Consider the following 12,589-nt stretch of genomic DNA (forward strand, 5'->3'; position numbering starts at 1 on the left):
TTTATCCCAAGATTACTACTAGAATGTGAGTTTTTCTAACCATGCTATTAATTGAATCCATGTTCCGATCCGCTTCTACGCGTTTTTTTCTTTCTATTCTCCACGGTGGCAACCAAAATTTTCTACTTGCAATTTGCCCAATCATCAACTTCCTTTTGTCATTGGTATTGTCAATCTTCCCTTCATCTCTTATTCTCGTAATTAACTCCCTCATCTCTACATAGTTCAGTCAAATTTAACAATAATTTTCCAGGTTGAAACAATGCCGCGTTTCTCAAACCTTAATTCTTTGTTTTTTTGTAAATCCTTTTGCATTTTACATATAGGAATGGTACAAAATAAAACAAAATTGGTTACTTGAAACAAAAGGCATCCATTTCACAAGAATACAATGCTCCGTCCTCTTCAGGGAATCAGAAAAACAAAATCAAGCAGCAACTTCTTGTTCTTTCGCAGCAAGCTGGTTTTGGATATGTTGAGGGACAACATCAAACTTGGCTAATTGCATGGTGTAGGATGCACGCCCTTTCGTCATTCCTCGAAGTGTACTAACATATTGGAACATCTCAGCCAGTGGAACAAGGGAATCAACCACCTGCATTAATCCCAAACCAACCCGTTTAAGAGATTGGAATTGAAGCTCAGCAAAGATCAAGGAAAAATAATACAGGACCATCTCACTTGGCATCACATACCTTCAAACCACCAGGTTTGTCACCAAAGCTGTTGATCTGACCTCTTCTAGAGTTGAGATCACCAATAACATCACCCAAATGTTCTTCAGGTGTGACTACTTCAACTTTCATTATAGGTTCTAGCATTCTTGGACCAGCTTTCTTTATCCCTTCCCTGAAAGCCCCTCTGGCCGCCAGTTGAAATGCCAACACACTTGAATCAACATCATGGTAAGAACCATCTACCAAAACAGCACGTACATCGACAACAGGAAAGCCAGCAAGCACTCCGTTAGACATGCACTCCTCGAGTCCTTTCATCACTCCAGGAATATATTCTCTTGGCACTGCACCTCCCTTGATTTCACTTTTGAACTCGTATCCAGTCCCTGCCTCCATGGGCTCAAACCGCACTGTTATATCAGCAAACTGTCCTTGCCCACCAGACTGTTTTTTGTGGACGTACTTCACTTCTGCTACTTTGGAAATGCTTTCACGGTAGTTCACTTGTGGTGCACCAACATTTGCTTCTACCTGTTTAAGGGAAGCAACCACGCCATCACAATTCAAATTAACATCTACCAGTATTTTTGTTCTCAGTAGATTTTCAAAAACTAAGTGTTGAACAGAGCTTCTCTGTTAGTTGTTCTGCAGGAAACTGTCTAAAAACAATTTAATCAAAATAAAATTAATCCATAGAAATACTGTGACCAAAGAATCCAATTTCAGTCTGTCAGATTCCTGCCTCTCTCTCTCGGATAATAAAGTGGAGTCTGGTTTCTTACTGAATCTACACTTGCCAGCCAATAAAATAACATGACGTGCAGGGCATGTAATCTAGCATATAATGATTGTACATCTTAATTGTTACATGGATAGGGGACTGAATGCAAAATTAAGTATTTAGCCGTACCCAGCAAACACAACATTTTCAAGTAGCATACAAGTCAAAGAACATTTAAAATCCAAGTTAATGAAGATTTTAAGTGAAGGAATACTTGAAATTAACTTGAAAATTAGAAGCATGACTGGCATATACAAACCTTAAATTCTCTCTTGAGGCGATCTACAATAATCTCAAGATGCAATTCTCCCATTCCTTCGATCACTGTCTGGTTGATTTCTTCATCACGTGAGAAGTGGAAAGATGGGTCTTCCTGTGCAAGTTTGACCAAACCAGTCGTCATCTTATCAACATCAGCTTTAGTCTTGGGTTCAATTGCAACCTTAATGACAGGATCAGGGAAGTCCATCCTCTCAAGCACAATAGGATTATCAGGATCACAAAGAGTTTCACCAGTTATGGTATCTTTTAGACCAGCAAGAGCAACTATATCACCAGTTAAAGCTACTTTAACGTCCTCTCTGCTATTGGCATGCATTTCTAGAAGTCTTCCAATTCTCTCTTTTTTACCTTTGTTCGCATTCATTACATAAGATCCTGCACTTAGCTTCCCTGAATACACTCTCACGAATGTGAGGGATCCCACAAATGAATCAGTCATAATCTTGAATGCTAGTCCAGCAAATGGTTCATCATCAGTTGCAGCCCTTTCAATTGTCACTTCTGGGTTCTCAGGATCTGAACCCTGCATTGCTGGCAAGTCAATAGGCGAAGGCAAATAATCAATGACAGCATCAAGCAATGGCTGAACCCCCTTATTCTTAAAAGCAGAGCCACATAAGACAGGGACAAAAATGCTTGCAATCGTTCCTTTCCTAATTAATATCTTGATTGTTTCCTCCTCAGGCTCAACTCCCTCTAGATAGCCCTCCATAGCTTCATCATCCAGCTCAACTATGGTCTCTATCATCTGCGCACGGTATTCTTGAGCCAACTCTTGAAGATCAGCTGGAATATCCTCATAAGCAAACTTTGCACCCAATTCTTCTCCTGACCAAACTATAGCTTTCATTTTCACAAGATCAACAATTCCTTTAAAGCTATCTTCTGAACCAATTGGGATTTGAATAACAAGTGGTTTGGCACCCAAGTTTGTCACTATCATGTCTCGAGTTCGGAAAAAGTTTGCTCCAAGCCGATCCATCTTATTAACAAAGCAAATTCTGGGCACTCCATATTTATCCGCTTGCCTCCACACAGTTTCAGACTGTGGTTCCACACCAGCAACACTGTCAAACAAGCAGATAGCACTGTCCAAAACCCTGAGAGCTCGTTCCACTTCAAGTGTGAAATCAACATGGCCAGGAGTATCAATAATGTTGATGCGATGCTTGTTCCAAAATGTGGTAGTTGCAGCAGAAGTAATGGTGATCCCTCTTTCTTGCTCTTGTTCCATCCAGTCCATTGTAGCTGTTCCCTCGTGTACCTCCCCTATTTTGTAATTTCTTCCTGTATAGTACAGAATCCGTTCGGTTGTAGTAGTCTTCCCTGCATCTATGTGAGCCATAATCCCTATGTTCCGGTAATCTTTCAAAGGCACCGTACGCTTTGCCTCTGGAAAAAGGTAAAGTAGAAAACATGTTAAGCCAGATGTGGAGACTGCAACAAGTACCAATCATTTGACACAAGGAAATTCATATTCTAGATTAAAGATTATTTTTAAAATTCATGTGCCTCAGTTCACGTACTCAAAAAAGTAAATTTGAATCTTGCAGACAGTATGCAACTAGAACTTCTACAATCAATCAAAATCATGAAGCTATCCTAATTCCTAGGAAGGAACCTTATCAGTCACCTAAACCTACAAAGCAGCATAGTTGTATGACTTCTGACACTGATACAGATAACATAAACTGTAAAGGCTGGAGTCCGAACAGCCTTTGTGGTAAGAAAGAAATATAAAGCGAAGGCCATGTGATAAACCTTGCACTTTCACATATCCACAATCCAACAGCTCATAAGTTTAACAGGGAAAAAAAAACAAGCAACCTCTTTTCAACCAACCGAATACTCAACTCAATTCCTCTGTCATGGCAGTAAAAAATCCAAACTTTAATGTTAATGCACTCGAAGAAGAAGAAACTCCATTAATAAATCACTAAAAAATAGAAAAAGCAAAGGAACAGAATAAAAGCAATTCCCTATCTGAAATTCCATTGCCAAATATGTCGCGAAAACAGAAAAGACAAGCACGATTTCATCAAACACATACAAAAAACAAGTATTTCACAGACGGTTTCCTTCATAAAGCCAAAAAACACCCCGAACACAACACCAAACTAACTCCAAAACAAAGAAATTCAGATAATAAAAACTGAAACAGAAAGAGACCATCAGCAGCCATGGCAAAGACGGAGAAGTTTCTCCTCCTCTCTCGCAGTTGGCGTGAAGTTGAGAGCTTAGAAGAGTGTGAGGCAATGCGCGCAGAGCTTCCCAGGAAATGAGAGAGAGAAGAAGAGATTGAAATTGAAGCACGAGAAGAAGGGAGACCAAGAAAGTGAGTTGGTCTTCTTTGGGACCCATTGAAATTGCAGGGTGTGCTTGAACCTGAGGCTGAACCTGTTAGCCTCACTGTCTCCGCTGCCATTTTTATTGGTTTTTGTTCTGTGTTAAGAGACCTACCTTGAGTCTCTCTCTACTGGTTTTGTGTTGTGGTTGGGCTTGTTTCGTTGGGGATAACGAAACACCTCTGCTTTGGCTCGGGCTTCTGTATTCCACTTAATTTTCTTCTTTTCCTTTGCTTAAAATTGAGCTTGTATATTGTTTGCCCCTTTATTTGAAGAAATTAACGATATTACCTAAACTACTCAAATTTTTTTGGGCTAATTTTTCCATCGACTATATGTGATATTTTATTATCCTGCATAATCTGTCGAGGACAGTTAAAAGAAAGGGTTTTTTTTCTTTTTTTCTTTTTTTCTTTTTTTGAGCAGAAGGTAAGAAAAAAAGGATATTTTTACGTATAGATTTCAACAAATTAATTGTTTTTAATGCATGTATGATATGTGTTTTTCTTTTTCATATTTTAATTCATTCAAATAATAAGTTATCCTTTTCTCTTTATTATTGATTCAAATATTGAGAGGCTGTAAGAAAAGAAAATCCACAAGGCTACACCAGTTTATATGTGAATTATGTGTTGAAGCACGCAATGAATGAATGGATCTTGCCCAAAACCTTATCCGAAAACACACCAACCATTGAAGGGAAGAAAGGAGGAGGAGGAGGAGGAGGCTTGTAAGATATCGTTTATCTGAAGCGTGGCAGTTCTGAGAATCTCAGAAATTATATTGGTTAAAAATGTCACTGAACACAATTATGTTTTTATTCAATTATAAAAGAGAGCATTTATACCAAAATAATCTAAAAATTTATATAAAAAAAAAATACAGATTTTATAAACTATAGAGGCTTCAAAGCGGCCACGCAGCTCAGAATATCTATTAGCGGGCGGGTGTTTGTGACAGGGTGGGCCACCGTAAAATAGCCTATCCAAACTTGAAGCCTGGAGTGGAGAGCTCGCATGTGACTTGTTGATTTCCTGACCACAGTTAAGCATGCGTTTGTAATCGAAATCCAACGAGGTCTTACTTTTCTTGTTCTCATGAAAAGAGGATTAATTTCTTAGTTCACCGAAAAAAGAAGAAGCAGAATTGTTCTCTTGTTTTAGGGAAATATTAGCCCACAAAAATCTTTCCGTTCGTACGTGGTTCCTAAATTACCATTTTAATACCCCCATTTTAAATGATGCCCCCTCACGTGGGCTTCTTATCCAGGCCCAGATAATCGTATTTGCCAGTTGGACGTGTTTGCTTGCTCTCTCGGGATTCACACACTTTAAGCATCAAAATCAAATAGCTCAGCCCAAGGCTAGCCCAAAGCCAAAGCCCATCTACCTGCCCACATTGTAGTTTGTGAAGTCTGTCTTTACCGTTTGGGTCATTCAAATCTGATTGGGTTTTGACGCTCTAGAAAGTAACAGCCCAATTAAAGATGGTTTTGTCGTTGAAGGGCATATCTACACCTGGCCCAAGTTCTAGAGTTATAGGCAAAGCTCACAAGAAGCGCCATAATAAAGCCCTAATGGCCCAAAAAGCTCATCCGAGCATCTAGTACCTAAAATTGATTGCGTTCTATTGGACTTGGGCATATGCATATATACTATATTACCCTTTACATAGACCCATCTGAGCTCAAGGCATATAAACAACCTTTAACCACAGCATAAGTCATCTTCAGCTTAATAATTCTCTTTTAATCTTCTTCTTCTTCTTCTTCTTCCAAACAATTTTCTTTAAATTCTATAAACACACACCACACATCCTCCAAAGCTTCATTTCTTCTACATGAGTTCTTCTATGATAAGCCATCAGCCTTGGAAAGAACTCGATCTCAATGGAGTTTTTCACGAGCCTCATCAATTATAAAACTTATAAAGTCATAGATGATTTCCCAAGTTTAGCAAAGAATGTGTATTAAATGATTTTAGCCACCAATTATAAGGCTAATCTCCATAGTTGAATCATCAAACTTCCAAATCAATTATGGTTTTTTTTTTTAGTTTAATATGGGTGTCTGGGTTAGCTTGCGTCCCACGAGTCCTGAAGTTAACGATCATGTAAACCTCCAATAGCCATCATATGAGCAACCACAGGGCTTGAACCTGAGACCATAAAGGGAGCAAACCTCTTGGTCTCAAGTTCTTACCACTGGACCACCACCAAGATGGTTCAATTATGGTTTTTTACCCCTAGAATTCAGTTGGGAAATTGCCAAAAACACCATATGATTGACAACAAATTCATAGTATAATTATAAAATATATTAAAAAAGTCAGGCAATATACTATTTTCTTACATTCAAAGACATTACGGACTACAATGTAAGGAACCATGATTGAAAATCTTCACTTTGGTTCTTATAGCTTCTTTTTTTTATTTGGTCCATGGAGTTTTATATATTTTATATTTTAATTCCCAAACTTTATTTTCATCATATTTTAGTCACTAGATTATGAAAGACGAGAAAGAAAATCATTGAAAAAAAAAGAAGTGAGAAAGATTTTGACTCCTCATATTTTTATCACAAAAATATCATTTTTAATGTTAATGAATTTTTCTCAGAGAAAAAGGTATATTAGTGATTGTTTTGCCCTTTAAATATGTCAGAAAAGGTAGGTTTTAGGAGTTATCCAGACTCCACTTTTTTCGATCATTGAATGAGATTTAAAAATAAAATAAACTTACAAATTTTAAAAAAAAATACATGATGGATGATGCGTTGTTCTCCATTTAAAAAAAAACAAAACAAAACAAGTGGGTTTGGATATTTTATTGTAGTAGTTTATCCTTTCATCCTAGGCGTGCTCAACCTTTTTTTTAGAATTATCCTTCATTTTTTTATATTTAATTTTATAATAAAATTATCTTTAAATAAAATAATTAAAATCACATTTTAAGAAAATTTAATTCTGTTATAGATTTCAAATAATCTTAGAGCTTTTTGGTAATACTAACAATTATTTAATAAATAATTATGAATTAAAATTGAATTATTTTTTTCATATAATCACATAGAAATAATCGAGATATTATTTATTGTTTCTTGGTTTAAAACTGCTTTACGTCTCGTGACAAGTTTTTATATGAACAACCAGACTTTTAATAAGAAAAAGCATTGTGCGTCAAAAGAATACGTTTTTTTATTCTAAACCTAAATATTTAGATTCATATGAATTGCTATTTTAATTGCTTTAAATTTGTATTGAAAAAACTACGATATTGAAAAAAAAGTCATATTTGTGTTAAATAAAAAAATGCTTAAATAGGAAGATAAAATTTTGATTGAATAAATATATTTTTTCACTACATGATTTAATATATTTTAATTGAATAAATAAATTTTTTAAGTCTCTTAAGCATATAAATTGTTGAATTATTTTGAACAATTATTTCAATATTAAAAAAATTAAATAAAAATATGTTTTAAGTCTTTTAAGCATGTAAAAACTAGTTAACAATTAACAAAAACTCTACAAGATACAGAAAAAAAAAATACTGTAGAGAATATCATGCTTGCACACTAAATTTACTATTTATTATTATAGTAGAATGATTTTAGTGACCTTTAAAGAATAAAATAAAAATAAGAAGCTATGGGGTATTTTGATCATTTAAAATGATTCATTAGTCCTTAATGATTTGACTAGGGGTACATGTGGCTTTTTTTATGGTATTTTATTCTTCAATCTAAATTTATTGTCTATTGTTATTTTTGATTTAGTTATTATTTTTTTTATTTTTTTCCTTTCATTATAATTGTTTTTCTTTTTAATTTAACATCTAATATACCTTTTATTTTGATTCTTAATCTCATTTTTTTAATTACCATTATTTATTTTAGATTATTTTATGTAAGTTTTTTTTTCGATCTCACCCTTCAGCGTTTGATTTGCTAAGGATTTGATTTCTCGGTTTTTTTTTTGTATGGTGTTTTTAGTCTAATGACCCGGGTCACAGGTTTAAAAATTTAATGCAGGCTAACATCCTTTTTTTAGGCTTGTTTTTTTTTAAGATTTGTTTTGTGGTGTTCTTCAATTTATTTTCTATCAGGTTATCATTATCTCATGACCCTAACAACGAGTTCTACAAGTTAATTTGGGTTAACTCACCCTTTATTACCCAAGTTACATGTCCGTCACTCTATTTCGGGTTGACTTAGGCCAATTTTTTTGTATTTTTTTTATCATATTTCATGCTTTCAAAGGTTTTTTTTTTTAGTTATTGTAATCTTTTTTTTAAAAAAAATCTATCTATTTACTATCGATATCTATTTTTATTATTTAATTAAAATAAAATCAACTTATTAAACTTAATCGGAGCTGACCTGAGTTATTTATTTTTCCTATTTTTTTTTTAAATCTATCTATTTACTATCATTGATTTTATTTTATTTTAATTAATACCTTGTTTAAAAATGTCTTTTTAAAAATAATTTTTTAATTTATGTTTAAATTAATACCCTTCATTTACTATTTTTTATTTAGTTTATTTAGCTTTTTTGAATAGAGGTTTTTATTAAATTATTTTGTATGTATTTAATTTTTAAAGATATTATTCTTATTCATTTATATTTGTTTTATGTTCTATATAGATGAATTTTATATTTAAAGTTTAAAAAATATTTATTTTTATATGATATTGCTAATATATGATGCATAATTGTTTTTTTTTTATTTTGCTCAATCAATTTTATGTGTATAAATAATTTTAATAAATAAATTCAATAAGATCAAATATCTTGATTTACGCATGTTTTATGATTTTTTTAATTTTAATTTTAGTTATAATTAATAATATTATTTATTTATTTACACAAATAATTCTGATTTTTTTTAATTACATGCTTGTTTTTTTTATATATTTAGAATTTTTTATGTTAAAAACATGTTGAAAAAACTAGTATATCTAATTTTTTTATTAAAAAAAAAACATTACCCGCGGCATGGGTCAAATAAGAAAGTATTTCCTGTACAGAGTGCAGTCCAATAACATGCTTGCTGGTTTCAGACCAGAGGGCAGGAAAGAAAACTGAAACCAAACCCGACTTGTACAGCATCCCAATTGACTTTTGGGGAAATTGAACTCAAAATAACTATTATATAGAATATAACCCAAAATCATACTTGTCAAGTATTTATCTATTGAAAACAAGTATCCTGAGAAAATGCAGAAGACAAGATAATTCAGGCTAAATTTTACTGTATGCACGAGCTTTGCTGGCTTAGGATTGGATTCCTTACAATTTCCAATACAGGAGACAGAGTAAGGAGTTAAGGTAAGTTAGCTTTACTTGAAGCATATCTATTGACAAGAGCCAAAGCATTACTAGTCAAACGTGCAATTCTTCCTAGATGTCTCTTAACAGTGGTCTTCACTTTTTTATTAACAGCCCCTTCAGCAAATCCATCCACGCAGGTATCATCATCTGTTAATGCTGCACTGACCCACGTTTCTACATCATTCATTACCATAGAAAAATTTGACCCGCCAGCATGATCCATCTCTTCAATAGACCTTTGAAGCTCATCTACTGCATCACCAACCTCCTCTACACAATCCAACATGGCCGCAAGCACTCTAGGATCCAGACCAGGAGTCTTGGACGCTTTTTTAATCAACCTTGATGTCGAGTTGGTGCTCTTAAGGCTCACATGAAGGGCAGTATTAGCTAGTAGTTTAGGGTTTGTTTTGATTGTGCTTGCATAGATTGCAAGGGTGTGGTAGCATAATTTAGGATAGAGTGTGGTATCATAACATGATGTTTTAATATATCTTATGTTTCTTGGTGAGGATCTAGTGGCTGAGCATGAAGAGTTTACTGGGGTGGAGAATTGGATAACGAGAAGAGCCGCTAGAGCAAGGCCTACAAAGGAGCTTTCCATTTCTGTCCTATTTCTCGAACCAAAGTAGCTCTATTGAATATGAGAAGGAAGAGAGAGCAGAGGCCTAAATTATATAGAGGCTCAACCGTAGGGTTCCTCGAGAGAGAGGGGGAGGAGGGACCTTATTTTGAGGATGATGAGATCATGAAGATATTCGTTAGAAAGGCTTAGTCAAGATGAAGTTGCATATGAACGGCCTTTGGATGGATAAGCACTAGATAGGTTATGCCACTGCTTTTATCCCACACTAGAAAATCATGTTCTGATTGAGAAATCTCTGTTTTCTTGCGTCCTGCATGTGGTGAGTCTATTTCAAAAACATGATAGAGAAGATTAAAAACCTCACCTCTATGATCATAACCAAGTTGATTTATGACTGTACTGGCCGTCTTTCATCTCTATTTATTGTGGATTTGACGTCATCGTTATTTATTAATTATGTTTAACAAAGAAGGTGTTATCGGACTAACTTCCATAGATCCGGGACTAAAGCACCCTTTAAATTATAATTTAATATTCGTTAAGAAGTTAAAACTCGTGATTAATCAACAAGAGACATTTTAATGAATGCTTACCATTTTCAGCTAAGTTCCCTGCCCATGTTTTCTAGCCTATCTGTTCCCATAATCATCTCTTTCTAAATTTTGAGGTAATGGTAGTTTTCTAGCCTTTGGTCCCAGTCAGAAACTCCTAGCCAATAGTATTGTCTCTAAAGAAAAGTTGAAAACTCTATCTCACCATAATATCAAAAGTTCATGAACCAGCCGAACTGTACACAAGAACTTATCACTTGTGATGGAAAGAGGACAAATATCATATCGACGTCCGATTGCTAATCTTAATCAAATCATGAAAAAAAAAAAAAAAAAGAAACCAAACCCTGAGTGTATTTAATTGAAAACCGCCACAACCCGTCAAATTGTTCACAAGCTTTTTCTCTCCTGTCTGTTTCAATGTTTGCTTTTCCGGTGTCACCGTGTCTTTTAAAAAGAAACTGATTTTTTTTATATTTTGTTTAAATTATTTTTTAAAATTTTAATATATTTAAAAATAAAATAAAAAAACAATTACAATTATAATATCAAACACTGCTTTTACATCACCTCGACATAAAATACAGATTTGAAACAAGCAACATCAAAGACGTCATATTGATTGAGGGCCTTGTGAAATGTGTGGTATTAACAACATTGATTGATTGATTGATTGGGCAGGCCTTGTTTTGAATTTTGATAGCTCACAACCAATTATATACTCTCTCCGTTCTGGATCAAATGTCCTAAAGGGTATTTCACCAAAGGGTATTTACATTTCCATTTTCTTTTTAGTAAATTTAGGATATGATGAAGGGTTCAAATTACAGAAGTTACGTGAGATATTTATTACGAGTGTTTTTTTTAAAAAATAACTTTTTATTTAAATTATTTTTGATGTTTTTTTTATTTTTTTATGTGTTAATATCATAAATTAATTTTAAATAAAAAAATTATTTAATATATTTTTTATTTCTTAATATCATACACTGCTATATTTTGACTTTTTAATAGACATTTAAATTTGTATTGTTTTTTTTTTAAAGAAGGAAAATAAGACACTAATGTAGGAACTGATGGAGTATGTTTCTTTCAAAAGGTCAAGGAATGTATTGCTCATCACCATGGGTTTTCCCAATCGTGCCAAATATGCTGCTCGGCAGTCCTTAAGATAAATATAATATCAAAATATAATTATTACACGCTTTCACTTACTTTTCTCTTTTCTTCGAGGGAGTGTTTGAGAATACAGCATAAACAAACAGTGTTTTTAAAAATTTAAAAATTTTATTTGTTTAAAATAAAAAAAAATTAAATATTTTTAGATTATTTTCATTTGCTGATATCAAAAATAATTTTTTAAAAATAAAAATAATTTTATTTTAATGCATTTTTAAGCGAAAAACACTTTGAACCGTCACCACTACTACAATCTCAAACAAGCTCTTATTACTCCCTCAAAATAAACATTTAATGATAATCAAGTAAAAGAGAAATAACATATATAATTTTTTTATATTTCTAAAAACTTGTAATACAATTATAACATTGAATTTAGGATTGATAAAATATAGACAAAATAACACAGTTCAATTTTTTTTTTTTTTGCAAAATAACATAGTTTGGTATTTCATGCTTTTCTAAAATGCGAAGAATTCAATTCCACGGGAACTAAAAAAAACTATTAAATAGGCTATAAAAATTATAATAACAGATACACACATACCTTGAAGGCATACAGAAGCTCTAGTTAGTATCACCATAAAGATTTTTACGAGATGAATCCAACAACATCAAAGTAGATCACCAATGATAATAAAGTGGATCACACTTGTTGTTCAAAGGTGACTGGTAGCTCACTTGCATTTGGATAGTACGTGTGGTCCATTATGGTTACCGTTGGTGATTTTTTTTAATGTCACAATCAGAGTTTCAATGTGATTCTGGGATCTCATTTATTCATTCTTCTTTTTCTCTCCTCTCTCCTTATTGCAACTATTTAACAAAATTTTCCTGAGTTATTGCACTTTCCATG

At 33.3% G+C, this 12,589-nt stretch overlaps 2 protein-coding genes across 2 annotated transcripts; both read right to left on the reverse strand.

Moving 5' to 3' along the window:
* Nucleotides 1-270: 270 nt before the first annotated feature.
* On the reverse strand, nt 271-4,314 carry LOC133700791 (elongation factor G-2, chloroplastic). Its single transcript, XM_062124452.1, has 4 exons — nt 3,910-4,314; nt 1,718-3,132; nt 696-1,208; nt 271-595 (listed from the first exon to the last, which is right to left on the reverse strand). Exons 1-4 carry the CDS (start codon nt 4,163-4,165, stop codon nt 428-430), a joined length of 2,352 nt encoding a protein of 783 aa, XP_061980436.1. The 5' UTR covers nt 4,166-4,314; the 3' UTR covers nt 271-427.
* Nucleotides 4,315-9,216: 4,902 nt separating this feature from the next.
* On the reverse strand, nt 9,217-10,329 carry LOC133702188 (pectinesterase inhibitor 10-like). Its single transcript, XM_062126452.1, has one exon. The coding sequence runs from the start codon at nt 10,019-10,021 to the stop codon at nt 9,410-9,412; it is 612 nt and encodes a 203-aa protein (XP_061982436.1). The 5' UTR covers nt 10,022-10,329; the 3' UTR covers nt 9,217-9,409.
* Nucleotides 10,330-12,589: the final 2,260 nt, after the last annotated feature.

The sequence above is a fragment of the Populus nigra genome, chromosome 8, assembly GCF_951802175.1.
Source record: "Populus nigra chromosome 8, ddPopNigr1.1, whole genome shotgun sequence".
In the NCBI taxonomy this organism is placed as follows: Eukaryota; Viridiplantae; Streptophyta; class Magnoliopsida; order Malpighiales; family Salicaceae; genus Populus; species Populus nigra.